Consider the following 27,100-nt stretch of genomic DNA (forward strand, 5'->3'; position numbering starts at 1 on the left):
GTTGGTTTGACGGACCCAAAGTCAAGCTTCTCGCCATCACCAACGCAGGCTTCCGTCAAGATGCCTGGTCCGGGTCTGCTAGATCTACCCTTGGAGTGCCTCCGCGTAATTGTGAAAGAGGCTGTGGCTGAACAATGCCCGTGGTCGATCTCCGAAACCGACGACACTGAATCTCAACTGATCAAAGATCGAGGATCTACGGCTGACATCCAGGTGGTATTGCAATGGAGATTGGTAAATCGTTAGTACTCATCTCTATTTGGCTAAGGAATCCGGCTTACCTTGCTGACCATCATGATAACAGACCTCTTCGATCAGGAAGTCATGCTTTGCATCGAGGAAGTAGAGCTTCTGCGCCCTGGGAAATGGCACGACATCAACATTTGCCCAACCTGCAATTGCCAAGCTCCAATCGACAGTCTCAGTTCCTTAGCTGCTTCCTTCATCATCCGACAATCAAACAGTGGCAAACGTTGGGCCAGCAATGTGCCAGCCCTCCTTCACCACGCTATGGATGAGGTAATCCGCCAGCAGCATCAACAGCCGGAACCGAACATGCTGGAACAACGCCATCCATATCTCCAAGTCATGTATCGGGAGTTCCTAGACCGGCTCCCCAAACGAGATCTACGACAAGATACGCTTACAGGCCACGGCCATGAGCTGCTCCCTGGAATCCATCCGAGTGATTCGCTCATAGTCCACGAGGATTCAATGCCGGAATCGAACATCACTGTGTGCCAGATATTCTTGGGTCAGCTCGAACCGGTTAGGGACTTTATCAGATCTAGGGATAACCCTCACTTAAGCTCCGCCAACTCCCGCGATAAGGTCTTTAGGATACTCCTATCTGCAGCTGTCAAGACCGGACAGTATGATCTCACCCGACATATTTTAGATCAAGGGGCTGATATCGACTCTACGCACTATGACTTGGCGGTGGCCTTTGAGCGGCAAGACCTCACGATGATGAAGCTTCTACTCGATCCAAACTACAAGCATACCCGATCGGAAGGGCCCCGCCGAATCGCGATAGAAGACTTAATCGTTAGGTCTACACAGCTCGACTTGCGCGACATCACAAATATCCTCCTCGACCACGCCGAATACATGAATATCGGTTTCATTCACACAGTACTTAGTAACGCCTGCTGTAATGGAGACGACGATCTGGTCCAGCGGCTGTTCAACCTTCACCGGCACCTCGACGTTAACATGTTTCTTGGCTCTGTCGAGTGGATGCCAGAACTGCACGGTCTAACACCCCTCATGCCTGTGGAAATCGCTGCCATTCGAGGTCACGAGAGTATATTACGGCTGCTCCTGAAGAATGATGTAGAAACCTACACTCGTCACGCCAGACTGGTCTGTATGATGGACGCCGCCGCCCTTGGGGGCCACGTGGGCATTATAAGGATTCTTCTTGAAGCCGGGGTCGATCCGTCTCCAGCAGAATGGAGAGACATCATAAGGACCTACATGGATGCCAGGAGGCGTGGGGTCAGAGATGGCGGGTTTATACGCTTTCTCTTGGAGGAGAACCTGGTTGATATCAGCATGTATTTACGTCTCTACCCCCAAACGCTCTATTTGGTATTTTGTACCTTATGTTGTGCCGGAGACGTCGCAGCGGTAAGGCTGTTTGCAGCACACGGAATGCCCCTGTTTGGCGGCTTTTATTCTGGAATAAGGTGCTGGACTCCCATGGACGTGGCAACAGATTCTGGTTCGCAAGAATTGATAGAGGCTCTAGAGGAGTTGGGGCGCCTGGGCCCACAATCCCAGCCGAAGGTGAGCTAGTGAGATACCAGCAGCCTACATGGGCACATCCGCCTCTGGAACGGCGGCCGTTCGGTCCACACGAAATTACCCTTCGCTGCTCCAAGACGAGCTGTGCAGCCCATGCGCCCGCCAGGTGGCACGAGTTCTCCTAGCGTAACCCTAGATAGAAGTTTAGCGCGCTGAATGATATTGCCGATGTTGATATTGCAGGGAGAATGATGCACAATTGTTGTTACTATGTTGATGCAGTAGCCAAGATATTTCGCATACCGACTGTGTGCATGTGCCACCGCACCTACCGTTTTGCCTGCCCGTTGATAAAGGTGGCTGAAGGGCTTCAGCATTTTTTATTCCGGCCAGTTCCCTCTACGTTCAAAGCGGTCCGTCGAAAAGCTTGATCACATAATGGTCCAGTATGGCCGGGACGTAACGTTCCGTCAGAGCCCATATCTTCGTCTGAGACTGAATATTATCGGTTTGTGCCAGGCACAACACGTACCCATGGAGCAGGTGTCTCGGGTACTCGAGTCACGCGTCTTCCCACCCTACGCGGGGACCGCCTCGGCGTTGCAGCGCTGCTATGTGCGAACTCACTACGCGCTCCTCGTGCGCCCGGCGGTTCTCGATGGCCAGGGCGCTCGCTACGAAGTAATTACGCCACGTCGTGAAACCCGCTGCCGCGGGCCAGGGTCTGCCGGTCGAGGGAGCCCGGCTCCGCCAGTCGGCGTCGCGAAAGTGTTGGCGATGTGGGGGGTCGTCGTGCGCGATGCACTGGAACGCCCCGGATGATGACGAGTTTTGATCGTTTTCGTCCGCGAAGCTCCAGAGGGCCTCGAAGGATTTTCTTCTGCGCTCGCGTTCTAGTAGTAGGGCCGCGTGCTCCTGTTGGAAACGGGTGCCTTCCGGTTCTGCTTTGTCCTGGGCGTGATGGCGTCGAAGGGGCCGGTTTTCAGGAGCTCGCGGATGATGTTGCGCAGCGAGCCGTCTTGTTCTTGCTGCAGCCACGTGTGCTTGTCATCATCCCGTGACACTTATACCATATTCACGCGTCTAGCGTGGCGAGATCCTCGACGCCGGTTCGCCCCTTGTCGACGGACCTGGGCCGCTCGGGCTGGTCGAGCTTGCAGTCGCGGGCCGCGAGGTCCTCAAACACCACGAGCCTTAACCGCTGATGGCGAAGTAGGAATGGGGAAGACGGACGCCCGCTGCCCGCAGTGGCGATGCCAGGTGGTGGTAAAGCTCGGCCTCGCCGCGATGGGTGGCTTGTAGAAAGGGGGCGAGGGCGGCGAGCTCCGGGTTGGGGCCGGCTTTGGGGAGAATATGGGGCACGCGGGCGGTGCTGGTCGTTGTAAAGAGCAAGACCAGGACGAAAAGGTATTAGAAGATTTGCATGAGGCAGAAGAGCAGATAGTAGAGCGTGAGTTGAGCGCAGAGGGACATGAAGATGTCGAAACAGATGAGCGAGTGGGGCGTGTAAGGGGGAGAGGAGGGTGACTCGAGGGAGTCTAGGGAGCCGAGAGAATGCAGGGAAGTCGACAGAGTAAGGGGAATGATAATTAGATGAGCATGGGTCTTTGTTGTCATAAGTCGGCCTGGATGACTGATGTGGGCGAAGAGCCGTGTTGGGCCGAGACGATCTTGGACCACCATTCCGCCGTCTCACGTCTTCTACCCTCAGCGGGAGACACTCTGCCTGGAGAGGCTTGGCGCTTGGGCGTCCCCGTACCGTTAATTGTCGCTATAGCAGTGTAGTGTTGTTGTGTAGTGTTCTATCGTGAGAAGAAGATGGTTGGTAAACTTTGTTGCTATAGCTATTCCAGTCACTCTTCTAGGTTATACCGAAGCCTCAAAGACTCCTACTTATCTACCCCTTGAATTTTAATTCATGTCTTGTCAGCCAAACGCTGTTAATGAAACATTTGAGGTGGAGTGCAGGTGGTTTCTGGACATCCAGTAGTCATGCAGACAACAACTAGAGAGGCCCAGAACCAGCTTGAATAGCACGAAGTTTATGGTCCACTGTTTCCTACATTATTCGCGCACCAGCTTCCAAACAAGTGGTGCCATTAGCAGGACCATCATCATGCAAACAGGGTCCGCGAAAATAAATTATGCGCATATGCTCGTTTTCCTACATAGAATTTGCAGTCTGGATGGGGCTGGTAACAGGGCCAGGGGGGGCAGAGAGAGGCTCGACCGGCCCATGCTTGGCAAAACTCGTATAATTACCCCTGTATATAGTACGCAAAATGGTTCCCCTAACTGTCTCCCTTGCGTGTCTCCATTGATTATCTCCCTCAGTTGTCTTTCTTCATGAATTGTATCCCTTGCCTATTCCTTTCGCGCTTAGTAGATGGCGGCGGTGGAAAGGAAATCGCACGATCTCTCTCTTGGCACTTGACCAAGATTGGCCAAATTGTGTGTTCATCCGACGTAAAACTTTTTGTATGGTCGGCCTCATCTGCTTCCCAGCCCAGCGTCCTCGGGCTATCACCTTGCTGGAAGCCAGGCCCGTGTAGCCTGACCAGAAACTCGGTAAGTTGCATAGAAGCGACGCCAAGCTTCAATGTCAAGGCCTAGGCCCTGCCTGTATAGTGGATTTGCGCTGCGTGCCGCAAGTAGTAACCGCACTTAATATGGACACATTAGTAGCAATCATCAATGTTTGCGGATTTCCAGCCGTCTACTGAAAACATCAAACGGGAACGAGTAAGCCCGATAATCAAGTTCGAAAGGGTCGAATATGTACTTCCCACAATGTGTAAGGCAAGTATGTTCATGAGACTCCATTGGTCAGACTCCATTGGTCACGAGTCGACATGACTCTACGACTTGGAAGTTGAGCAAACCAGATCATCGCTCGCCCGACTGACTCCATTTCATACAAGGAACCATCTTCGAGAGAGTAGGTATATAGTTATCCCCATCCCCATGCCCTTAGCTGTTGTAACGATCACATCAGACGAAGAAAAACCAGAAACGCCATGGCTACCGCTGTCCTGAAAGCACCACCTTCTCCAACCAGCATCCGTCAGTCCGTACCTCCTAGCAGTGGTGAGACACTGGCGACATTGGACTTGCCCGCTTTTGCTGTCACCAACCCACGTGCTGAGCGTCAGAGGCTCGTGCAGAGGTGTACGGGCGAGACTATCCATGTCGAGAACCTGATGAGTCTTATGCCAGCTTGGTTCAAGAAGATACAGCCGCAAAAGATACTGGACGAGGTCAACGTGGAGATTGATGAATGGCTAAAGACGTGAGTTATGAGTGGTGGATTCCCATGATAAACTCCGTCCTTTCTCTGCCAACGGCGCTAATACACTGGGTTGTCAGAATCAATCTTCCAGAAGCAAAGAAAAGGAAGCAACGGGAGACTATGTCATCATCTCCAGCCTTTTCTATGCGGACTGCTCGAGTGAGAAACTGGTCACGCTGACGGAATACAACTACTGGGCAAGCAAGCGTGTTTCCCCGTGTGTCTCTCTCTCCCGAGATCGCCCTTGCGGCGACTTTTGGCCATGGCGAACGAAACTGACCGAGCTTGGCAGATCTTTATGTTCGATGACGAGATCGACCCCGGCGGCGATCTTACGAGCGACGACGCCGGCACCCGCCGCATCTGCGACCAGATCCTGCAGTGCATCGACGCCTGCCTGCACCCGGACCCCCAGCGTGCTACCGCCACCTTCGGCGCGCCTCCTCCGGGGTCGCCGGGCACCGTCGAGATGCTGCACGGGATCCTCGGCACGATGCGGCCCGGGATGGGGCCCGCCACCACGGAGAGGCTGCGGCGCCAGCTGCACGCGTACCTCGAGGGCGTGGCGCGGCAGCATCCGGTGCGCCGGGACGACGGCCTACCCGATCCCTGGGACCATCTGCGGCTCCGGTGCGACGACATCGGGGTCCGGCCGTCGGTCACGCAGCTCGAGTACGCCATGGGCTTCGAGCTGCCGGAGCACGTCGTTCGGCACGAGGCGATGGAATGCATTGTGTTGGACTGCGCCAAGCTGTGCGTCCTCGTGAATGAGATTCTGAGCTTGGAGAAGGAATTCGTGAGTTTTTTATCATTTCCCTTCTAATACCTACCCGCCACGTATCTTGTCTGTAGTAGTTAGTTAGGAGGTAATTCCTAACAACCTCTCACCCTCCCAGCGCGCGGGCCAGCTCGAGAACCTCTGTCTCCTGTTCGTCCACGCCGAGGACATCTCGATCCACGCCGCCCTCGCGAAAGTGCAAGCGTTGATCCGAAAGCACTACCGGTCCTGCAAGGCGGCCGTGGCGCGCCTGCCCTGGACCGACGACGACGAGCAGACCAACGAGCATGTCCGGCGGTACGTGCAGTGCTGCCGGCGGATTGCGTCGGGGACGGCGCAGTGGTCCTACGTGTGCACGCGGTACTTCGGGCGGGCGCAGTTGGGCGAGAAGTGGGAGATGGTGGCGACGCTCGGCCAGTAATTAAACATCAGTAAGTAGATACGTAATCGATAGACAACCTCCATCCAATTACCTACTTACTTTGCTCAAGCTTCTGTGTTCATAACTTCCGATCCCGATTACGAGGCCCTGATTACCCTGGGCTGTAGTAGAGTTTGTGGATTCCGGATTATATGGTCAAGGTGCCTCTGCGGTGGCGAACGGCCGAGTCTCGGCCTGCGCTTGGCGACAAGTCGTTTACCGTGAGACCGCAGCTTGGTTCTACCAACATCGGTTGCTGCGACAAGGTCGGTGGATTACGAGAAGGTGGAGGATCGGGCAGTCCCGGTGTCGGAGGGTTTTCAACGGGAGTTTACCTAGATAAGTATGGGCGCTTGGAGCTCTCTCTTTTTGAGAAGTCTTTCGTTTGTGCTGGGCGAATAACTGGGTCGCCGAATCGAAGCTACAATATACCAAGAGGTGCTGCTGGCGCATTGGTCTATTAAGTTCATACACGTTCCTATACATAATAACTTGCAACTTTTGACTTCGCTGCTACGATCGGGTGTACTACTGTGCCCCTTTTCTAGCCAAACGACCCCAACTTTTTACTTTCGACGCGAATGTCTTAGCTACGGATGACAGAAGGATGTGCATGATCTTCAACAACTAACAGTGACGTCCACAGGGCCAAAACAGTCCTGGCAATATGATTTGTCACAATGCAGAAGGGCCGGGCTGGCAGTGAATCTGATTTTCATGCTGAGCGACCACATTCATAACAGCAGGTTGAGAAACAGCTGGCGAACTGGGTGTGAAAGGATAATGAACTGCGGAAGGCGGAGCGATTCTACCAATTGCATCAGTGGCAAAGATGTCACAGACGATGGGAGCTGGAAGCATCTCGAAAATCAGGTCGTTAGCTAGAGTCCGTAATACTGAGGTGGCGGCATTTGGATTTCGGCAGCTTTGGTAAATCATACGATTCACAGCCACTGTTACTTTCCAAAATCTTCCATCCCGATCTTTCTTAGCAACTATGCTCAGGAATCGCCCCGGAGAATAGGGATGATGGGCCGGTCCGAGACATCGCAGGTGCCGAGTGGGGGGTCTCATCGGGGCGGTGGTGCTGGTGGTCTCGGAAGACTTTGGGGGGAGGACGTGAGGTCGGTCAAGATGGAAAATAATTGGACCAAGTCGAGATGCGAGTAGGACTATACGACCAGGATCACCTGACCAAGGCATCCTTGGTCGTGCGTATGCTGCCTTACCATAGGTGCCTCTGGTACGCCGTGGGTGACGACGAAGCCGTGAATCAATAACGGAAAACCTCCGGCCGGTAGGTAGCCAATAAATACGGCATTCAGTCGGCTTATGAAACAACTGACCGAGTCTGCAGCAGCTGTGTTAGACATCTTGGTTTCTGCCCATATCAGTACCCGAGAACCGTTTCCTGCTGTGTAAATCAGTGCCTAGATCTGGTGCTACCACCAACGCCTTTCTCTCATCCATCCCATCCCATCAACGCACTACATAAACCGCCCCAGCCCAACCTTCACAACAAACCAAAAATCCTTTCCCACTTGCATCCAATCAAGAATATCATCTTCGTTGGTCAAATTCTCTTCCATTCCCATCTACCATCATTCCCTGCAAGCAACAACATCATGATTGCCCTCATCTTCTGGATTTGGACCGCTTTGGTCAGCACCCTGGTCAGCGGCGCCGCTGTGCTGGTGAGTATAGACGCCGCCACAATCTCAAGCGATCGTCAAGGCACCCTCTATTCTAACCTTGCTTGCAGCCTGATGACAGCAGTGCCTCCAGAAGCTCTGCTTCCGCCTCCGGCATCATGTGGCGCGGCAACATCACCGTCGACGGTCCCGTCTATCAGTTCAACGGCACTGTTCAGGTATGTCTTTCCCCACGATGAGTCCCGACTTGCATGAAACTTTGACTTGGCTACTGACCTTGACTTTCCGTTTTTCCCCACAGGAGATCTACGCCCAGATCATGAAGGCCAATCCAGAGTACAAACTCATGGAGGTCCCCCGCAAGGACCCGGCCGCGCCCCTCAAGGCTTCGGTAAGTCACTTGGACCAGCCGGCCTTCTTTCCTCCTTTTTGCTTCCAAGGTCCGAAGGATGTCCTTTTGCTGACAGCCGTCCCCGCATCCAGGTCACGAGCATTGCCTGCGAAACGCCCAATGGTCCTCCCGATGACTGGGGCTATGCCCTGGGCGATGAAATCTATGACGGCATCAAATACCTCAGGGGCCTCACCGGCGACTGCGGCGTTACACCCGGACCCTGCGGCCGCATCAGCTGCTCATGGGACAGCGCCATCTCGTACGTGGACTTCTTAATTTGAACACACTACCGGCTTTTTTTCGTCTCCTTTCTCTTCCCCATACTTTCCTCCCTGTTTGCCTTGCTATACCTTTTCGAAACGGCACCTGTTTGCTCAAGGATTGATCTCTGTATGGTTTGTGTGTTGCTTGATTGAAAAGGAAAGGTTCTTCTTGCTAACCGACGCCTCTCTTTGCCTTTGCTTGCAACAGGTGGTGCTGGGACAGCCCGACCGGCGGCTACGCCACCAAGTGCTCCGCCCTCGCCGACTACGCCCAGGCTGCCGCGGACCAGTGCCCCTACCGATCCAACGAGGTCTGGGGCACGGCGTACGCCGCGGCCGGCTTCAGCGTCCAAGTCGCCGGCAAGCTCCACTTGTGCTAGACGACGCACCCGATCCCCACCCATATCTGTTCGTTTTTTCTTTTCTTTTCTGCGGTCGTTCTCGGTTCGCATTCTCTCTCTGTGTGTACACCCAATGCATGAGAGGAGAAGAGAAGCCCCCGAAAACAAGAACCCAGGAGTAAAGTTGGTTTGGAGAGGAAACTGGCTAGATTGTATTTTGACGGAATGGACGAGATGGTATGCCTTCACTGAGGAAGGGCTCTTGTGGTCGGCCCTGGTTTGAGATGGATTGCAACTGCGTTTTGTTTTTGTCAGATAGCACACACTCGTTTGCGCCTCCTTGATGAGAAATAGGAAGAAGAAGATTCACACACCACACATGATCAAGAAGAGCCCTTCCTGGTGAGATGCACACCGCGCCGATCAATCTCATTGGCTCGTGGCCACTTTTCATGATGCAATAAGGGGCTGACACCCCCGATCAACCGAGCTGGTGGGTGTGTTTGCTGTGGACTCGGTGCCGCTCTGGGGATCGGGAATTGCGCCACTTGCCGCTACCTATTCTTTACCCAAATCCTTCCTCGGCGGAGGTGCCAAGCCGGAGTCTTCCAGCTGGGAAACGAGCATGCAAAGGGTGACCTGGCGCTCGTTTGGGTACAATGAGGGACATTATGAGTCGATATCATTCAATGTTTTACTTGTCTGTCGTTCTCATCTCCATCTCTCATGTTTGCTGAGACCATCAGTCATTGCACAGCGCTTCGATTACTAGGTAGCTGCTCAATAGCGCGATGCTAATTAGTAACAGATAACAGCATTTTCATAACATCTCCCGATTAGCATTTTCGCGATTACTCTCCAATATCTCGTGTGACTTTGTTGTGTGCCTTTCAACGTTGTCTGGGGCACTGCATCGACCCTGTGATTGGTTCATCGCGCGATCTTCAGGCTAAGCGTTAAGCGACCGTTGCACTGGAAGATTCCTCAAGATCCCAGCCCGCAGGTCGCAGAGGGCCCTAGCGCGAACTACTGCCAGGGCCCGGCCTGCCTGTCGCCTGCCTGGGACTGAAACACCGTTGTTGATCCCCGCCAGTTACAGAATTGGTTTGACAAGCACACTATCTGACTTCATCGGCATCCAGTGCCGTTCGCTGACTGCTTCTTTATCACTCGGCGCAGAGACCAGATTTTGTATGCTACGGTTGTTGAATCACGAACGCCGTTAGACAAGTTTAAGGCATTCATTTGTGTCTCGGTCGCGAGACGGGCAACACGTATCACAGCCAGCGCAATGCCGGATTAGGTTGCACAGCAGTGCACAAAGATGCTGCCAGAACCCATCGAGTGTGCCGGAATGCCCTCGCCCATGTGTGCCGGCGATTGGCATGAGAAGATTGTAGATCTGGCGTCCAGTCTGGCGGTGATTAGTGACGGCGATTCTTCGGTCTCATGTCCGTACCATCTCGAACGTGGGGATAGTCGAGACGCCAACCCACGGTCCGGGCCTCGAGCTAGCCAATAACAGGACCGCTCTTCGCGTTGCATCGTCTGCTCGCCAAGACTGAAACGGAGAGGAAAAGGGTGGATGGATACTGGAAACAGGACCCTTTTCCCAATATGGCGAGTTGACGATACTTTGCGCTCGGTTGGGGAGGCAAGCCCGGCTATTCCTATCTTCTAGGACTGGCTGATCTCCATCTTGTTTCTTCTCCCTCTTCTTTCTCCCTCTCCAGGACTGGCATCCCTACAGCAAGACTGCACCACGACGCGTTTTCTGTTCTTCTGAGAAGCTGGCTTCATCATTGCCTATTTGAGTAATCATATTGCTATTTCTTCTTTGACTCGATAGCTTGATTGGATTCAGCACCAGACGAGGACTTTAACAGAAAAGCACCATGGAGTACAGCAAGCAGTCCGGATACCAGAATGTCGCGCTCGCCGAGGACAAGGAGGACGGGCGCTCAAGCACCGAAGTCGACGAGTCGGTCATGGGCGACGAGAAGCACTGGCGCGGCGAGCACCACCACTCCCATGAGAAGGAGTCGACGACCCGGAAGTATATGACGCGGTTCCGGCGCTACCGGTGGATTGTTGACACGCTGCTGCTCTGCGTCAACATCTCGCTGTCGCTGCTGCTGGTCCGGGACTTCTGGCGGGAGAAGTCGGTGTCCACGATTCAGGTCGGGGGCGATGTGACGGGGCTGGGGCCCGAGTGTGAGTTTTGAGTTTTGAGTTCTTGTATTGCTTTGTGTCCTTGGCAGATGGCTGAACTGCGCATCCACAACATCTAGTCCCGACCAAGATCGTCAAGTTCAATGCGGATCCGGCCTTTGTGCCGAACGACACGTCCAAGTTCTTCACCAACGAAACCATTTCCCAATGGAACACCATGTTACCCAGTACGTTCAACCTGCGCACCCTCGAGGGCTCGTTGGGACGGCATAGGCTAACCGCACCACAGTCGGTTCCGGATGGGGCGAGGTAACGGACGAAACATTCTTCACGACCTCGATGACGCACCAGTTGCACTGCGTGGTGAGTACCTAGATTACGAACTTTCAGATACGTGCGACGAGAGGCATGCAGACATTGCTCACACACAAGCGAACAGTTCATGATGGCGCGCATCTACGCCAACCTCAAGGGCAACACGAGGGAGCGCCTGCCCAGCGACTACCACAGCCAATACCTGCACTGTGTGGACTACCTGCGGCAGGGCATCATGTGCTCGGCCGACTTGGCCATGGAGCCACACGACCAGTCCGACTCGGACGACAACGGCCCGCTCGACGGAAGCTGGAACGGCCACCATGGTAAGCAGCTGGCTCAGCAATAGCAGCATGATCGGCTGAAGCGAGAACATATTGCTGACAGTGTTTCTCTTTTGACAGTGTGCAAGGACTACGACCATGTTATTCCATACTTGGAGGGTAAGTCATCAACCGAATCACCCCTTTGACCCACTTACACCGAATGGATCATGGGCTCAGCTAACGACGGATGCACAGAACAAATCGCCGAAGGCATCCGAAAGGTTCTGCCCATTGACGACTAGATATTCAGTCGCTCAACCCAATCTTCAATCTTTCGTTTCTAAGCATAGCGTTTCTTTGCATATATTTTGGGCGTACGGGCTTTTCTTAGAAAGAGCCATGCATTCCATTGGGCGGCGGCAGAGGCTACGAGTCAGCGTAGCGATCTGTCTATATGTATATTCAATTCAGAACTATTCAATACTAAATACTTGTTTGACAGGAGCGATGCTGGATCCAGCATTTAGAAGTGATATATTGAGGTGTTTTGACCTGGTACAGAGCTGTGAGTGCCCGTAACACTCGGTCGCGCGGTCGTGCCAAGCAGGCCTGTGATGTGGTTTAGAGACTCGACATCCCATGCAGTTGAGTAAAAGAGAGACATGTTAAAAAGAGGTAAACGGACGATCTTGCAGAAAGTTGTTACTGGGAGAGAGAAAAATAAGTAATTGCCCACTACTGGAATCGAACCAGTGATCTCATCATTACGTCAGTACTAGTGATGCGCTTTACCACTAAGCCAAGCGGGCCTGGTCAGGACAAGGTGCTTATATAATTAATTTGAAGCTTATTACACATTATAGTAGAACGTAATAAAGGATATCGGCTCGTATCATTTTTTACTTCTTTCGCTACACGTGTATATTGAAAGATATCTTTATTGACTAGAATTTCTGTACAGTCTGATTGTCGCTTGTGCAGGACCTGCAGTCTGCTACCTGGCACTGCCCACCTGTATTACATGACCTTGATTACCCTTGACGAACCTTGACATCTCGATCTCAATTGCTGCAGAGAAGTACAAGAAGAAAGACATGAGGTGACCCTTACCTACGAGTAGGACAAACTATTGGTTTTAGCGCCCTAGTCTGAGATCAACCACATCTAAGTACGTGATGCTCACGGCCGTCGAGCCCCCCGGGAACCTGGACGCTACCAAGCTCTACCTGCACTGGTAACGCCGCCGCTCAACTTGCAGTTGCTGCTCCTGACAACAAGGGTATGCCGACTTCGCGTCAGGTGTCCCGCTGCCGCTGGTTTCCGCCAGTGATGGTCCCCGAGCTCATGTCTTTGTTCACATAACCCCCCTGGCCAGATTACGGAGCGCCAAGAGGACGATGGTTTCTTCTCTGAAGATGCATCCAGTGAGGCCTTGTTTACTCTTCCTGTAAACAGAGTAGTGCTGTTTTTCTTCCATTGTATGGTTTATTGTCAACCAACTCTCTACACTTCCGTCCAGGAAGATCTTCTCTCCGTACCTTCCGGCCTCGCCTACCGTAGTATCCTGGTCATACACAGACATAGTCGCGTTGAGCGGCGTTATGGCTCGCTCTGATCCCATTGGAAATCCAACGGAAAGATGGATAATCTCGTGTACGATGCTGAGCCTCATCTGGAACTTGAACGTCTCATAGGTTTTTTCAGCAAATATGGGATGCCGCTGTTTGCCGTGTAGACTGTTGCTGATGATACCCTTGCTAACGGAGATACTGGCTGCTTTTCTGGCGCTGTACCTATTTATACCTTCGCCTATAGCAGGCTAGCCAACATCCACAATTCCCCTTCAACATTCCCCGATTGACTGTCACAGCCATCTACGCAGACACAGATCTCCCTCATTCTTGAATTCTTCCGTTAACACTCTGTGAACCTTCTTCTTTTGCTACCTGTCTTTACTCCCTATATAGCATCAACCGTCATGTCAACCCAGCTACCCGCACATTCATCCGAGTCGCAACCAGAAACAACAAGAGAGGATGATGCCACCGCCCGCAAGCTCAGCATCGCTGACCTCGATGAAGGAAATCGTTACTACTTCATCAGCTGGAATCAGGCTCGTCTCGACGGAGATTGCCGAAGTGACTCGTGCACAGCTCACTGATGGGTTGCCAATATCAGATGTTGCTGGAAATAGAGGCTACAGCGAGTTTCACTACAATCATCCAATTTTCCAAGTCCACGAGGAGCTCTGCCGGGCATGATGGATAAGACACGAAAGTTCCGTGATGAGTTCCAGTTTGAGACCCTCCGCTTTTATGCTAAGGTAAGACGCAGTCCTTCTTGGAAACCCCTTCCCCTGACCATACTGACTGCCGCAAGAAACCAGTTGCTGTTTGAGTTTCAGGCGGCCGCTCCTGGCTCAAGAGGATTCAACTTTCATCTGATTGAACTCATGGCCGTCTCTCTTCATCAGATCGGGGTGGTGATATACCAACGAGACGAGAGCATACACAAGAATGACGGGGTGCACGACTAGAAGCCGCCCGAGTCAGACGAGCGCTACTGGAGAAAAAAACCTGACGGCCCTCGGCCTACCTTGTTTCAGCACTCGTGGTACATCGACTACGGCCAGTTTCCCAACGGTGCAGCCGACATGGCTGGGTACTGGGTCGAAGCACAGATCACTGACGGCGTGGTTTTGTTCGATAGAAGAGACCTGGCAGAGAGTCCGGAGGCCGACTCGAATGCCGTCTACCTCCACCCTGATCGGTACGAAGCTCCCTACAGGATCGTGAAGTTGCTACCGGAGCAGAGACAAGCCTTGTTGGACTCCCTCGTGGCTGAGGACGAACCCACAGCACCCTTGCTTCCCATCATAGTTGGCAAGGATAATCAATCGCGTAGAAACACACATTGTATTTTAGCAGAGTGAGACAGGGGCTGCGAAACATGTCTAAATTGGTCGGCTTACTGCATTCGCAGCACCTATACCAGCCTCTATAGATGCATTATCAAAGACTATAATGAAACCAAAAACTGGTCCTAAGAATAAGTTAGAAGGAATTTAAGATACTGCCCCAATCACAGACGTAGATGTTCTCTGAAGCAGCGAGGACTAATACTGTACTGGAACTCGCGGTGAGCTGGTGTGATCACAGATTCCAGCTAGCAAAAGTGCAGGTACCACATAGGCTTTTCCAAGCTGTTCCAGAATTGTTGATGGTGTCTTGGTTGTAATTGAAAGCTGAAGCCCACGTTGGCACCGCCCAAGAAAGCTGAAAGGGGCCGACGTTGATCCGTGCCGACTTCAGCGCCTCGGCGCCTGCTAAGGTCACTGACTGCTGACGGCCCCAGGCGTCTGGCCCACTAAAGCTCACTGCCTTTTTGGAAGTTGGAAGTCCCTCGTATCTGTCGCGTCGCGCATTTCCCAAGCCGCTAATTAAGTGCTTGATTTGGCGCACGCACCTGGGAAGCTGTGCCTGACTTCGATGATAGCTTCACCACACCCTCATCAACTTCGCATTTCGGTCACAGCAGACATGCGACAGTCGCATCGCGTCAACGACTCACGATGCACATCATCAAGCCATCATGGCTGAGCCATCAGGGTAAAGCCAATTGACCGACCGACAAAGCTTCTTGGAACTAGGCCTCTCTAACTTTGCGCTCCAGGCGAAAATAAAGACTTCGAGGTTTACAGCTGTCATGTGTCGCCCGACGGCAAGAGGCTGGCCACAGCAGGCGGAGGTTCGTCGCAAATGTCCCCTATATCCTTTGTAGCCGACATCAAACTAACCTGACTAACCCCCTTCTCTAGATGGCAACGTCCGAGTCTGGTCGACAGAAGCCATCTACAACTCCGACGACAGATCCTACACGGAAACCGAGGCAGCTCTGCCATATGAGCCACCATCTCGGCACTATTCACTCCGTGCGCTTCTCGCCCAACAGCCGTCTGCTAGCATCCGGCGCTGACGACAAGATTATCTGCATATACCAACTGGAAAGCGGCCCACCCACTATAGCCACTTTTGGCAGCAACAACGAGCCCCCTCCCGTTGAGAACTGGAAAACCTCCCGGCGACTGATTGGACACGACAATGACGTGCAGGACTTGGGCTGGTCTTTTGATGGATCTATATTGGTGTCCGTCGGTCTCGACTCTAAGATAGTTATTTGGTCAGGGCACACGTTCGAGAAACTAAAGGTCTTGTCGGTACACCAGAGCCACGTCAAGGGCATCACCTTCGACCCAGCCAACAAGTTCTTCGCCACAGCCAGCGACGACCGAACGATCAAGATTTTCCGCTTTACGTCTCCGGCGCCTAATGCGACACAGCATGACATGGTGAACAACTTCCAGCTCGAGACCACCATCAACACCCCCTTCAAATCCTCGCCTCTGACGACCTACTTCAGGAGATGCTCCTGGTCTCCGGATGGTAACCACATTGCTGCTGCGAACGCAGTCAACGGACCAGTCAGCTCCGTGGCCATCATTGAGCGGTCGAGGTGGGACAGCGAAATCAACCTGATCGGCCACGAGGGCCCGACCGAAGTCTGCATGTTCTCTCCGCGTCTGTTCCACACCAAGAAGCCAGCTGAGAATGGCGTGACCAACGGTAGCTCGGGCGGTTCTCTAGTGACCGTGATCGCATCTGCTGGCCAAGACAAGACCTTGAGCATATGGAATACCAACACATCGAGACCTGTCGTCATCCTCCAAGACCTCGCTGCGAAGTCCATATCCGATCTCGCATGGACGCCGGACGGCCAGACATTATTTGCAGCCAGCCTGGATGGAAGCATCATTACTGTCAGGTTTGAGACGGGCGAGCTCGGATGGGTTGCGAACTTGGAAGAAACCGACAAAGCACTATCCAAGTACGGTGCCTCGAGGAAGGCTATGGGCATTGCCGAGGACGTGGACGGTCTGAGGCTCGAGAATCACAGCAAGGAGGGCGAGCGAAAAGGCGCCGAGTCCCGAATGGGAGCTCTGATGGGCGACTTCCACCCCATATCGAAAGACACCGATACACCCGCAACCAATGGTGTCAAGACAGGGACGGCCACACCAATAATGTGGCAACCCCCAATGCGCAACTAGAAGCCGAGGCCACCAAAGAGACGGACAAGGAGAAGACTACAGAGGCTGGGGAGAACTCCGACAAGCAAGTCCAACGAGTCAACGAACTCAAGTCACGTGTCACGTTCACTAAAGAAGGCAAGAAGAGGGTTGCACCCATGCTGATCTCCTCATCCGGCACTGGCCAGTCCTCACTCCCGCAAACCCAGTTGGTCGGCTCAAGTAGCGCCAAAACTGCCCAAAACGATGCACCCAAACGGTTCTCGACTTGTCCAAGCCATTCGACGGTCTGCCAGAGGGTGGCTTAGCTGCTATGCTGCTAGGCAACAAACGAAAAGCAATACCCTTGGATGAAGAAGAAGAGGATCACCACTCCAAGCGACCAGCTACTGGACCCAGGCCTATCGTGAGAAATGGTGTTGAGGGACTGGAGCCCGCTACACTAGAACCCCCGAAACACGGCCTCGTACCGACTCCAGAATACCTTCGACCAGCGGTGCTCAACCCATCCATTGCCATATCTCAAGTCCGACTTGCCGTACCCAAGGTGCGGTCACAGATTGTGCGACCGCTCGAACGCGGGGTGTTGCTTGGCGATACGAGCTTGGAGGACGCGTCCAAGATACCCGAGAATGTGATCTTGGAGGCGAAGAACCCGGTTGCTATCCGAGATCCGTCACACATTACAGCCTCCAAGCGCGGCGCTGTGCTCTGGCAAGATTTTCTCCCCCGCGCCATCGTACTCGTCACTGGCAACAAGAACTTCTGGGCAGCTGCTTGCGAAGATGGCAGCCTCTACACATGGACACCAGCCGGCCGACGGCTGATCAATGCCATGGTGCTGGAGTCGCAGCCCGTCATCCTGGAATGCCGAGGGTGGTGGCTTCTCTGCATCACAGCAGTTGGTATGTGCCATGTTTGGAGCATCAATAGTCTATCCTCACCCCCCCCCCCTGTTTCTCTCGCGCCCGTGCTGGAGATCGCCATCCATTCTCTCCAGCCCCATGCCGCCATGCCAGCCCCTAGTGTGACGTCTGCCCATCTCAACTCCAACGGCCACATCATTGTCACTCTGACAAATGGTGACGGTTACTACTATAATCCCAACATGTTTTCCTGGCAACGCCTATCTGAGTCATGGTGGGCTGTCGGTAGCCAGTACTGGAACAGCAACGACTCCTCCATCGGCTCTCTTCAATCGACAGCCGTCGGTCCGACAGCATCCAAGTCCTCCAAGGAGGAGGAAGTCAGTGTCTCGGCAGGCATTATCCCCTTCCTTGAGCGACACACAACCAATGAGTTCTTGCTCAAGGGCCGTGCCTACACATTACAGCGCATAGTAAAGCTGTTACTGTCCAAGGATGGGTTCGAGAACTTCGAGTCGAGTGTCAGCATTGCTCACCTGGAGAATCGCATTGCTGGTGCCCTGACACTGGGATCGAAAGACGAGTTCAGACTGTACCTGTTCATGTATGCTAAGCGGATAGGAGCAGAGGGTCTCAAAAGCAAAGTGGAGGAGCTGATGAACAGCCTGCTCGGCGGCATTCTGCAAGACAAGACAGAGGCAGAGGATGATGGCAAGGGTTGGTTCAGCAAAGGAGATGAGATATGTGGATGGGACCGCAAAGAACTCCTGAAGGGAGTTGTCATGATCCTTGGTAAGTTCATGCCCTGCCTGTCTATCCTTCTATTCATTTTCACGATCACAGCTAATCCAGTTTCTTTTACACAGGCAAGTTCAGGGAACTCCAGCGACTTACTGTACAATATGCACGCGTGCTCGACCTGACACTGGAAGACGAAGAAGAGAGCAGCGACACCATGATCGTAGAGACATGAGAAGCACTCACGGTTGCCGCTGGGAGGCCGTCAATAACGGTGCGGCGGCCTATGTAGAATTAGCAGGCGTTGATTTTCGTCATTCAGGGCAGGGAAAACGGATGATGATACCTAAGTAGTGCTTCCTTTTGCCTATACTTTCATGTGTATGTACAGACTGTAGTGGCGATAATACCACGATGGGAACACCATAGCATACCATGCAGTCTTCTCATTCCTTTTGCCTATAATTCTATGTGTACGTATGTATTAAGTATATACCACGATGGGAACAACACACACACTCGAGTCTTCTCAGCATTGGCGACACGATGATCTGTGACGTGCGTGACTGGGAAGTCGGTGTTGAGGGCGATTGTGTTGGTATCTGCTTGCTTGAAAGTGGTTTCCAGTTGTGATTCCTATCATTGTCCCCGTCATTGGCTTTGCTATTGCCCTTCCGTTCACTGACTGCATATCTCCTCTGTGACGTAGGTGCCCCAGGAGTTACCTGGTGTACTTAGACCGATTCTCCCCAAGTCCGCTGTCCCCCAGGGCTGCCATCGCTACTGCCCGCCTGTGTACTTGCTGAGCACCCACTGGAGCTCCCGAAACTCGTGCCTGCCCTCCGATTGTTGCCAGTGATCCTCTTTCGGAGTTTAGCGCCTGGGGAACATGGGGAACCTTCTGTGCACCTTCCGTTTGCCTTCCTCACCGGGCAGAGCACGTGGCAGTGGCTTGTCTCAATCTTCCTCACACCATCCCCACGTTCTTCCCACCTGCCCATTGGTTGAACCAAGGGACTATGATATTCACACATTTCCATCTCTCAACTTCGTCTTGTAGGTAGGAACCAGCCTCTTCCAAACTTCCTCTCCCACGCAAACTCCAGTCACTCATTCTCCAATCCTCCTGTCGTCCCTGTCGTCGCGAACCCCTTGGACCGCCGGCGTGGTCGTTGGACTTACATCTTCATCCGTCCCATCATTCATTACCCAGTCGCTCTCTGATTCTGATTTTTCCACTTCCAGACTAACTCCTTCGCCACTCATTTCTCTGTTCCCAGCTACTTCACAATATTTCACCAGCCAGACTCGAGGCTGTGTGGTAGTGCACTTCATCGTCGATCTAGCATCGAGTCAAGTGCAAAACAACAATACGAACATTCGTTCTCGGCAACATCACTGCTACCTTCGTTTCGCGACGTCTGATCTCTTCCGTTTTTCTGTTTTCCAAAACTTTTTGAACCGTTGAGTTCTTGTCTATCCTACTCCAACAAGAGAGCTTCGATCGATATTTGGTCCATTCTTGGATCGACACCAACCCGTCACGCAAATCCCTTCAACAACACCACAGCGCTTGAATCAGTAAGACTGCAACCAGTGAAGGTTACAAAGCATCGAGACCATGGCGCGCTCGAACGATGGCCACATTGCGCGCAGCCCGTCCCAGGGCTCAATCATGAACATCCACGAGTTCGCGCTTGTGGATGCCAAGTTCTGCAAGACTGAGGCTGCTGATAAGTCCTTTGCCGACCGACAAGAGAGCGACACAGAGCTGCCGCTATACAATGAGATGTCCAAGGTGCTGAATAACCCTAGTGGCGTACTCACTGGCGCCTCGTCGGCCTCTGATGTCCAATCTACTGTCGCTGCTTCTCGGTAAGTCTGTCTAGATCGGCGCTGCCAGTCTTTTATTAATGATGCATACCTATCAACAGCCCCCGCGTATTTCGCAGAAGTCTTGTTACTTTTGTCGGTCTGCTGCTTCTTATCCTGCTGGTCTCGATGTACTCACGCGATGACCCAATGCTGCCTGGCGCAGCATCGCCTCTGATCAATATCGACAATGAGCCCACCATCTTTGTGTACCCAGCCCCTAAGCTTCACAGCGGCTATCATCACGAATACAAGCAGCTTGATCCTTTGAAGTGGCTTCGTGATAATAGCCACGTTGATCCTGTTAAGGTACCAAGCAAACAACTTCTGGGTTTGCAGGCATCCCAACCCAAGGCTGCACTCATCTCCCTCGTGAGCAATTCGGACGTTGTCGCCATGGTTCACACTGTCGCCCAATTTGAGGCTCACTTCAATTCACACAAGCTCCATCGCTATGACTGGGTGTTTTTCAACAATGAAGAGTTTAGCGACGAGTTCAAGGCTGCAGTCCTGAACATCTCGTCATCTCGCTGCTTCTTCGAGCGCATTCCTCGGAACCATTGGACTGTCCCTCATTGGATCGATCATGCCAAATTCGCAGCTGCTCGCGAGTCTCTGAAGGGTTTCGGCGCTGGAAAGACTTGGCAGGAAAGCTACCACCATAAGTCGCGGTGGAATGCTGGTCTTTTCGCTTTAGAAAGTCGGCTCCAGGGATATGAATGGTACTGGCGCATCGAACCTGGTGTAAGTTCTCTAATCTGCCATTTCTCACCCCCATGCATACTACTCTATTCATTCCTGTCCAGCCCTTGTCACACACACATTTGTGGTTATCCATCCCCCAAGATGCACTGTGGCGCTGTTTTGTGATTTTGGTCCATGACGTCCTGCATTCCCCTATTGTTGGCGACTCCTATATCCATCTGCGGCGAGTCCTACATCTGATCATCGGCGACTCCCATACCCCTATCATCGGCGATCTAGTATACCAAGGCGTCACCAATTTGCTTTACTCTTACTCCTTTGGTTCATTTAACTCGGGCTTTTGTCTTTTGGGTTCACCGCATCTAGGTCCAAGCCTACCACATGAGAACATCCCAAGCATGAGTTCAGTCTCGTTCGTACATTAGGTACACCAAGTTCATTGAAATATGACAACAGCTAACCAAATATATTGACAGGTCCAATACACATGTAACTTCAAGTACGATGTCTTCCGATTCATGCGAGATAACAACATGGCATTTGGCTTCAACCTGGCACTTCTTGACGACGCAAGCTCTTTCCCTTCTCTGTGGGATCGCACTAAGGGCTTCAAGCTGTCGCACCCGAATATGGTGCACCCCGAAGCCGACATGAGTTGGGCACTTCACACACCGAAGGATTCTGGAGAGATTGTTCGCTCAGCTTCGACACCTGCCGGCTACGAGATCATGTCAGAGGAAGAAGAATACAACAACTGTCAGTTCTACTCCAATTTCGAAATTGGTTCCTTGGAGTACTTCCGTGGTCAAGAGCATCAGGCCTACTTTGAACACCTCGATCGGTCCGGTGGTTTCTACTATGAGCGTTTTGGCGATTCTCCGGTTCATACGCTCAGCGTCAATATGTTTCTTCCCAAGCGCCGCGTGTGGTACTTCCACGATATTAGCAACCCTCATGCCTTATGTCAAAACCGTACTACTCGGGTGGAGAAGCTGACGAATGGCCCCGAGCAAGATCCCAAGAAGATCCGAGCTGCGGAGCTCAATGCTAGCCTCCTTCGTCGCCGTAAAGAGTTGGACGGATATCGGAAACATTTCGAGAAGGAGCGTGAGGCCCCCAGCCTCTACTGTGGCCACACAATTGGCGGCCTTGACCTCGACAACTCCAGACTCGTGCCGTACCATTCGAAGCAGAAGAAGCCGTTCCATACCTGCATTCGACTCTGGCTTGGGGGCAAGTGGCTCCTCAAGAAGCGCGGATGGTCGCGCAAAGAAGAGATGGCCCTTGGCGGCTCCGGATATGGCGGCTATCTTGTGGACGGCTTTGGAACCAACCCGCTCGAAGGTGATGAACCCGTTCTTCACATTGTGGACGCATGGCGTCCTAACTCTGAATCTGCCTTCTCTACCCGACTCTACTCGTGGCTTTACTTTGTCTTGATGACGATCATTGTGGCCACGATGGCCTAAGATGGACATTTCACTCCCATTGTCCCAACTTCTCTTTCACATCCATAATGTCTGATTTGAGCTTTCAAAACTTGTGTGCAAAGCTCACTACTGATTTTGCAGGCTTCTACAGTATATGGTTCGTTCGAGGAGGAAGCCGATTCTGCGACTTGTATTCTTCTCCAATCACATGGATACTTTGGGTTCTTGGAACATTCTGGTTCTCGAACAAGGTCATCAGAGGAATGCGGTTTCTATGCCAGGAATAGGCCTTTCGTTTCGATGTATATAGGGATACATTCTACGGTTCTCATGATTCTACAAGCAATGAATGAAATCAAGTTAAAGAGTGTTGTGCCCTTCATGCTTTGGTGATTGCGACCTCCAATCAGTCTGTCTTCTTTAAATGATGTCACATGCATTGTGGCTGGGGCTGGGGATCTAACAGCATGCTGTCATTATTGTTGCGCTGTGTTGCTGGTATTGAGCTTGCCTTTCTTTTGTCTGTTCATAGCGTGTCAATCTCAAAGAGTCGCCAATAAAGAAGTGCCCAAGGCTAGATGGTTCGTGATTGAAAGGTCCATCCAGAGGCGTTGACAAAGAGGTGTACAGCAATAAGAGCCTTCTAATACTGTATCCCGCCGCTGGGTCAGCCCTGGTTTTCTCTGAAACTGGTGTATCTATCTATTCCTGTCTTTTGCAAACAACATATTGTGGTTATTACCATCTTTCGCTTTTGGCTTTTATTTCTCTTCGTGTCGCAAGGTCGACAACGTTACATACTATTCGTACTATTATCAGTCAGTCAGTCATTCGTTTTTCTCTTCTTTTATTTCATCATGTCTCGTACTTCTATCGACATCAGCAGCTCTCATACGACCAACAGCGCGCTTTGGCTATTCTCGGATCCCTACGCGTACCAGTACGCCGACATCCCGGACCATATCCGCACCATCAGAGTTACTGTGGCGCGCCAGCAACCGCGCGGTGTCGAGGATGGCCAGGAAGCGGCGGTAGAGGCGGGCAGTGTGCCCGTCTTCGAGATGGAGGGGGTGTGCCGCAGGCGGTGCCGATGGTGACTACCAGCACGGAGGGGACGACGGCGGAGAAGGAGGGTTCCCCGGGGATGATACGGTTCGAGCTGGAGGGTTGTAGTGGTAGCAGCAGTGGTAGCGACAGCGGAAGAGGAGTGCCTGCTCCTAAGTTGACAATTACTACGCCCTCGGGTGTGGCGGCAAGCAGTTCGCTAATCGCTTCGCCCTTGACGCTGGGGTGTCTGCAAGTGGGTGGCGGGGTTCCCAAGAGCCCGTTGGGAGGACCGAATCAGGGTGATGGTGACGGGGTGGAACTGTTTCTCGCACCTACTACTTCTGGTGTCAGTACTCCGTCTACGCCTACTTCTGCTACTACAGTCGGCGCCATGGGTGGGCTGCTCAGGCATACCACGGCGAATCGCATGTTGGTCCGGCCCTGCCAGTCCAATGTGGTGGTGGCGAACAACACTCCTGCAGTGGCAGCAACAGTCGGAGAAGTGCGACGGGAGATGATGACGCCGCCTCCTCCTTACAGGACGTCAGTCCAACAAGTCCAACAACAACAAGCACCGCCGCTCAGCACCCTGCCACCCCATCTCCGTCACCACCAGCACCAACACAAGAGACAGAGCCACTACTCCGTTTCGGCCCCTTCCTCGCCCACGACAACCCATGTCGCCCCTCCGATGCGGTCTACATCCCCCGCGCCGGCGTCCGACCTGGATTCTATCTTGCACAACATCGACGACGACAGGCGGCAGGGGCGGGAGTCGGTCCTGCTCGCGGGGTGGGAGGCGAGGCGGGCGTCTCGGGGGTCGAGGGCTTATGCGAAGTACTGTGAAAATAACTAGAAATGATTTTACGTGTTGGGAGGAAAGTGGTGAGTAGGAAACATAGACATCTGTTTGGGGGAATCTTTGGTTCTGTTATTCAATTCGATTCAGTTCACTTCGATTTAATTATGCTCTTTGTCTGCCCATACTACCGAGTGAATTTCCATTGAAGTATAATAACTGATGGTGGCTGTGATAATTAGTTGGCTGTTTGTTCTTCAAGTGCACGTCTGTATCGGCATGTTTGCATAGAGAACCTGTAGCGATGATACGCCAAAGGTTGAGACTGACCTATGCTATCGCTGGGAGAGTACAGGGGGTTTGGGCCAGATAGGCCCCCTCCTATTAGCTGACCCGAGCTCTTCTCCAGCCCATGCAGGGCCTCAAACAAAAGCAGTCCCTTCTATTACGTGAGGTACTTACCAAGACTATCACCCTAGGAACTTCACCGTTGCTATTATTACTCAACTGTCAAAGATTGCATCGTCTATCTGCCTCCAACACTCCCTAGTTCGATAATCTCTCAGATCTACGAAATGAACCATGACAGTCCACCCCAGTAACGACTGGACGGCGTTTGTCAGCTGGCCCTTGTAATGCGACTTAAGCAGCCGGGCGGCAGTTCTCCATCTCCGCGGTGTGCTCCCATTTTCTGCTGCTGTCTTTGTGCAAACAATTGCCATTCCCGCTTCAATGGGGAAGGATGGATAGGGGGGTTGCATAGGAAGAAGGGGGTGAGAAAAAAAAAAGACGAAGAAGAGCTGTGTCATATTTTCGATCCAAGTCTCTGGGAGTCAATGAGAGGAGGTCTGGTGGTATTCTGGCGCAACTCATTGAGGAAAGGCTCTCAGGAGGGTCTGCTGAGGGAACCACACACACTTTCATAACTGGCCATGTAAGCTTGTGTGATCACTTCACAGAGGCCGCTGAATATTAAATCGAACTTTTGTAAACTTTCCAGCCTACTTTCGGGGGGCAAACAACATCCCCCCACGGCGCTGTCGTGGAGGTTTTACAGGATGGCGACAAAGCCCGAGATCCAAGACAAGCTTTGACGCGAGATCCCTCGAGCTTCCTGTTCGACTTCCTACCCGTACTGCCCATCCTGTGCTGAGATTAACCCCTGCCGGGCCCTAACAAATTTCGTCAAGGGAGATGCCCCGCGTTCATTCACACATGGGGGAACGTATGAATAAGCAGAACATGTAAGACGTTGCTCTCCGCCTCAATGTCTAGGAGCTACATTCAAGTCAAGCCCAAGTTGCTTCATTCGTTGGTGGACCCCAAGAGAGACAGGGGAGCTCTCAGAGGGGCATGGTTCAACCCAAGGGCCTCAGCATACAATGGACATGAAAATTATCACGGTGAGATCAGCGAAAAGAGACAAAAAGAATACATATGGTTTATCACACAATAAGTGTACCAATTTTCAGTATCTAGCCCCGTGAGAGGGGGGGGGCTATCAATCAGTGCAGCCAGCACCCAAACGCCTGCGCTTCCCATTTGCTCCAGGTCAAAGGACCTTGCCGATCCTTCGCAACCGAAAGTCATTCATAGCAATAGAGAGGTGCAATTTAAACCAAGCACGCAGCAAGTTAGCAAAAGTTCTCGCAGGCAGTATGTTCGTAATGAAGGCACTTACCATGTCGATGTGTGGTGGACGTCCCTGTTGAAGCCAGCACAGCTTCGGTCTGTCTTAAGGGAAACCATTCAGCGGGTGACCAGAGTGGATACTTAGTAGTAGCCGTGATCCTTCTCTTTACCCTTGCCCTTACTGCTGGAGTGGTGGCCGCTGGAGCCGTGGTGGCCGCTGCTGCTGTGGGACTTCTTGTCCTTGGCGTATTTGTCGATGACGCTTCCCTTGGAGCTGGAGACGGGCGGCTCCAGGGTGGCGGCGGCGGCGCCGCCGGCGCTTCCCAGACTGGCCTTGAACTTGCTCTTGTGGCCCGCCTTCGTGTTGACCTGGAGTACGGGTAGGTCGCCAGCGGCTCGGTGGGAGTAACGGTAGACCGCGCTGTTCCGGCCGTACCCCTCCTCGTTTCGGATGGCGGTTTGCAGCGGAGGCAGGTCATTGCCTCCGCCTCCTCCGGATGCGCCGTAGTAGTAGGGAATTGTCGGGGCTTGGTTCTGGGACAGGTAGTTTTGCTGCAGGTGCTTGGTGTGGAAAAACCGAGGCGAGGATTCTAGAGAGTTGTTGGTGTTGAGTTGATGGGGGCGTTAAGCGAGACAAAAGGGAAGTTCGGATTGGTGTGTGTGTAAAATTGGTTGTCGCGACTGAAGGGTTCTCGAGATTGTCTTCGGACTGGAGAGTTGTGAGTGTGAGAGAGAAAAGAAATTGAGGGAAGTAGGCCTGGCAGAGAGCACTAATTTATAGGAGAATGGCGAGTGTGAATGTAGTACTCAATATGCAGCAAGTGAATAGTTGAAACTAATGTTTAAATAGTTGCTGTTGTCTGTATTTAATCGCTCGCGGATTAGTAGAACTCCTCAGGTTATCTTGAGCTTGAGCATATCGGTACCAGCTTTCCACCCCTTTTTTACACAATAGACGTGTATGATTCACCATCTTTACACTCTAGTATAAAGATATGTAAGAGACGACTATACGATTTTTTATTACTATATTGAGTTGTTTACGCAGTGTCCTGAGAATATACTTATAGTGGTTCTTCGCAAAAGTCAGCTTGGTTTCCGGTATCTCCTATTGAAGTGCTTCGATAGAAGATACGTCTAAAGATGATTGAAATCATAGCTAATCAGTCACTGAAGGACAGATATCCGGAACCTCCTATTATAATAACCAAGCGCCACAGCCTGAGAACCTCACTCGTCTTGTGCAGGTGGACAACGAACCCTTAATTCAGTATCATACCGAAGG

The 27,100-nt window shown here is 52.5% G+C and overlaps 11 protein-coding genes across 11 annotated transcripts; 9 read left to right on the forward strand and 2 right to left on the reverse strand.

The window, feature by feature from the left end:
* Positions 1 to 294: 294 nt before the first annotated feature.
* PG994_002569 (uncharacterized protein) lies at positions 295 to 1,800 on the forward strand (the record flags this gene model as incomplete). The annotated part of the gene is made up of 1 exon (XM_066853978.1): positions 295 to 1,800. One exon carries the CDS (start codon positions 295 to 297, stop codon positions 1,798 to 1,800), a length of 1,506 nt encoding a protein of 501 aa, XP_066719833.1.
* Positions 1,801 to 2,327: 527 nt separating this feature from the next.
* PG994_002570 (uncharacterized protein) lies at positions 2,328 to 3,432 on the reverse strand (the record flags this gene model as incomplete). Its single annotated transcript, XM_066853979.1, is given in 5 exon segments — positions 2,328 to 2,357; positions 2,377 to 2,767; positions 2,829 to 2,950; positions 2,983 to 3,089; positions 3,384 to 3,432. 5 exon segments carry the CDS (start codon positions 3,430 to 3,432, stop codon positions 2,328 to 2,330), a joined length of 699 nt encoding a protein of 232 aa, XP_066719834.1.
* Positions 3,433 to 4,766: 1,334 nt separating this feature from the next.
* Positions 4,767 to 6,237, forward strand: PG994_002571 (uncharacterized protein; the record flags this gene model as incomplete). Its single annotated transcript, XM_066853980.1, has 4 exons — positions 4,767 to 5,038; positions 5,116 to 5,197; positions 5,331 to 5,834; positions 5,935 to 6,237. 4 exons carry the CDS (start codon positions 4,767 to 4,769, stop codon positions 6,235 to 6,237), a joined length of 1,161 nt encoding a protein of 386 aa, XP_066719835.1.
* Positions 6,238 to 7,862: 1,625 nt separating this feature from the next.
* On the forward strand, positions 7,863 to 8,926 carry PG994_002572 (uncharacterized protein; the record flags this gene model as incomplete). The annotated part of the gene is made up of 5 exons (XM_066853981.1): positions 7,863 to 7,931; positions 8,000 to 8,107; positions 8,191 to 8,280; positions 8,373 to 8,542; positions 8,755 to 8,926. 5 exons carry the CDS (start codon positions 7,863 to 7,865, stop codon positions 8,924 to 8,926), a joined length of 609 nt encoding a protein of 202 aa, XP_066719836.1.
* Positions 8,927 to 10,782: 1,856 nt separating this feature from the next.
* PG994_002573 (uncharacterized protein) lies at positions 10,783 to 11,942 on the forward strand (the record flags this gene model as incomplete). The annotated part of the gene is made up of 6 exons (XM_066853982.1): positions 10,783 to 11,101; positions 11,179 to 11,286; positions 11,349 to 11,422; positions 11,499 to 11,700; positions 11,779 to 11,817; positions 11,896 to 11,942. 6 exons carry the CDS (start codon positions 10,783 to 10,785, stop codon positions 11,940 to 11,942), a joined length of 789 nt encoding a protein of 262 aa, XP_066719837.1.
* A 1,955-nt stretch (positions 11,943 to 13,897) lies between these two features.
* Positions 13,898 to 14,572, forward strand: PG994_002574 (uncharacterized protein; the record flags this gene model as incomplete). The annotated part of the gene is made up of 2 exons (XM_066853983.1): positions 13,898 to 13,963; positions 14,177 to 14,572. 2 exons carry the CDS (start codon positions 13,898 to 13,900, stop codon positions 14,570 to 14,572), a joined length of 462 nt encoding a protein of 153 aa, XP_066719838.1.
* Positions 14,573 to 15,345: 773 nt separating this feature from the next.
* PG994_002575 (WD domain-containing protein) lies at positions 15,346 to 18,565 on the forward strand (the record flags this gene model as incomplete). Its single annotated transcript, XM_066853984.1, has 5 exons — positions 15,346 to 15,387; positions 15,458 to 16,691; positions 16,748 to 16,938; positions 17,004 to 18,384; positions 18,459 to 18,565. The coding sequence occupies 5 exons, from the start codon at positions 15,346 to 15,348 to the stop codon at positions 18,563 to 18,565; spliced, it is 2,955 nt and encodes a 984-aa protein (XP_066719839.1).
* A 1,386-nt stretch (positions 18,566 to 19,951) lies between these two features.
* Positions 19,952 to 22,376, forward strand: PG994_002576 (uncharacterized protein; the record flags this gene model as incomplete). Its single annotated transcript, XM_066853985.1, has 3 exons — positions 19,952 to 20,205; positions 20,286 to 20,946; positions 21,384 to 22,376. The coding sequence occupies 3 exons, from the start codon at positions 19,952 to 19,954 to the stop codon at positions 22,374 to 22,376; spliced, it is 1,908 nt and encodes a 635-aa protein (XP_066719840.1).
* An 818-nt stretch (positions 22,377 to 23,194) lies between these two features.
* PG994_002577 (uncharacterized protein) lies at positions 23,195 to 23,434 on the forward strand (the record flags this gene model as incomplete). Its single annotated transcript, XM_066853986.1, has 1 exon — positions 23,195 to 23,434. The coding sequence occupies one exon, from the start codon at positions 23,195 to 23,197 to the stop codon at positions 23,432 to 23,434; it is 240 nt and encodes a 79-aa protein (XP_066719841.1).
* A 47-nt stretch (positions 23,435 to 23,481) lies between these two features.
* Positions 23,482 to 24,240, forward strand: PG994_002578 (uncharacterized protein; the record flags this gene model as incomplete). The annotated part of the gene is made up of 1 exon (XM_066853987.1): positions 23,482 to 24,240. The coding sequence occupies one exon, from the start codon at positions 23,482 to 23,484 to the stop codon at positions 24,238 to 24,240; it is 759 nt and encodes a 252-aa protein (XP_066719842.1).
* Positions 24,241 to 25,956: 1,716 nt separating this feature from the next.
* Positions 25,957 to 26,788, reverse strand: PG994_002579 (uncharacterized protein; the record flags this gene model as incomplete). The annotated part of the gene is made up of 2 exons (XM_066853988.1): positions 25,957 to 26,405; positions 26,773 to 26,788. The coding sequence occupies 2 exons, from the start codon at positions 26,786 to 26,788 to the stop codon at positions 25,957 to 25,959; spliced, it is 465 nt and encodes a 154-aa protein (XP_066719843.1).
* Positions 26,789 to 27,100: the final 312 nt, after the last annotated feature.

Source organism: Apiospora phragmitis (genome assembly GCF_038363925.1).
Source record: "Apiospora phragmitis strain CBS 135458 chromosome Unknown utg000003l:1.0-2676785.0:1.0-2680665.0, whole genome shotgun sequence".
Classification (NCBI taxonomy): domain Eukaryota; kingdom Fungi; phylum Ascomycota; class Sordariomycetes; order Amphisphaeriales; family Apiosporaceae; genus Apiospora; species Apiospora phragmitis.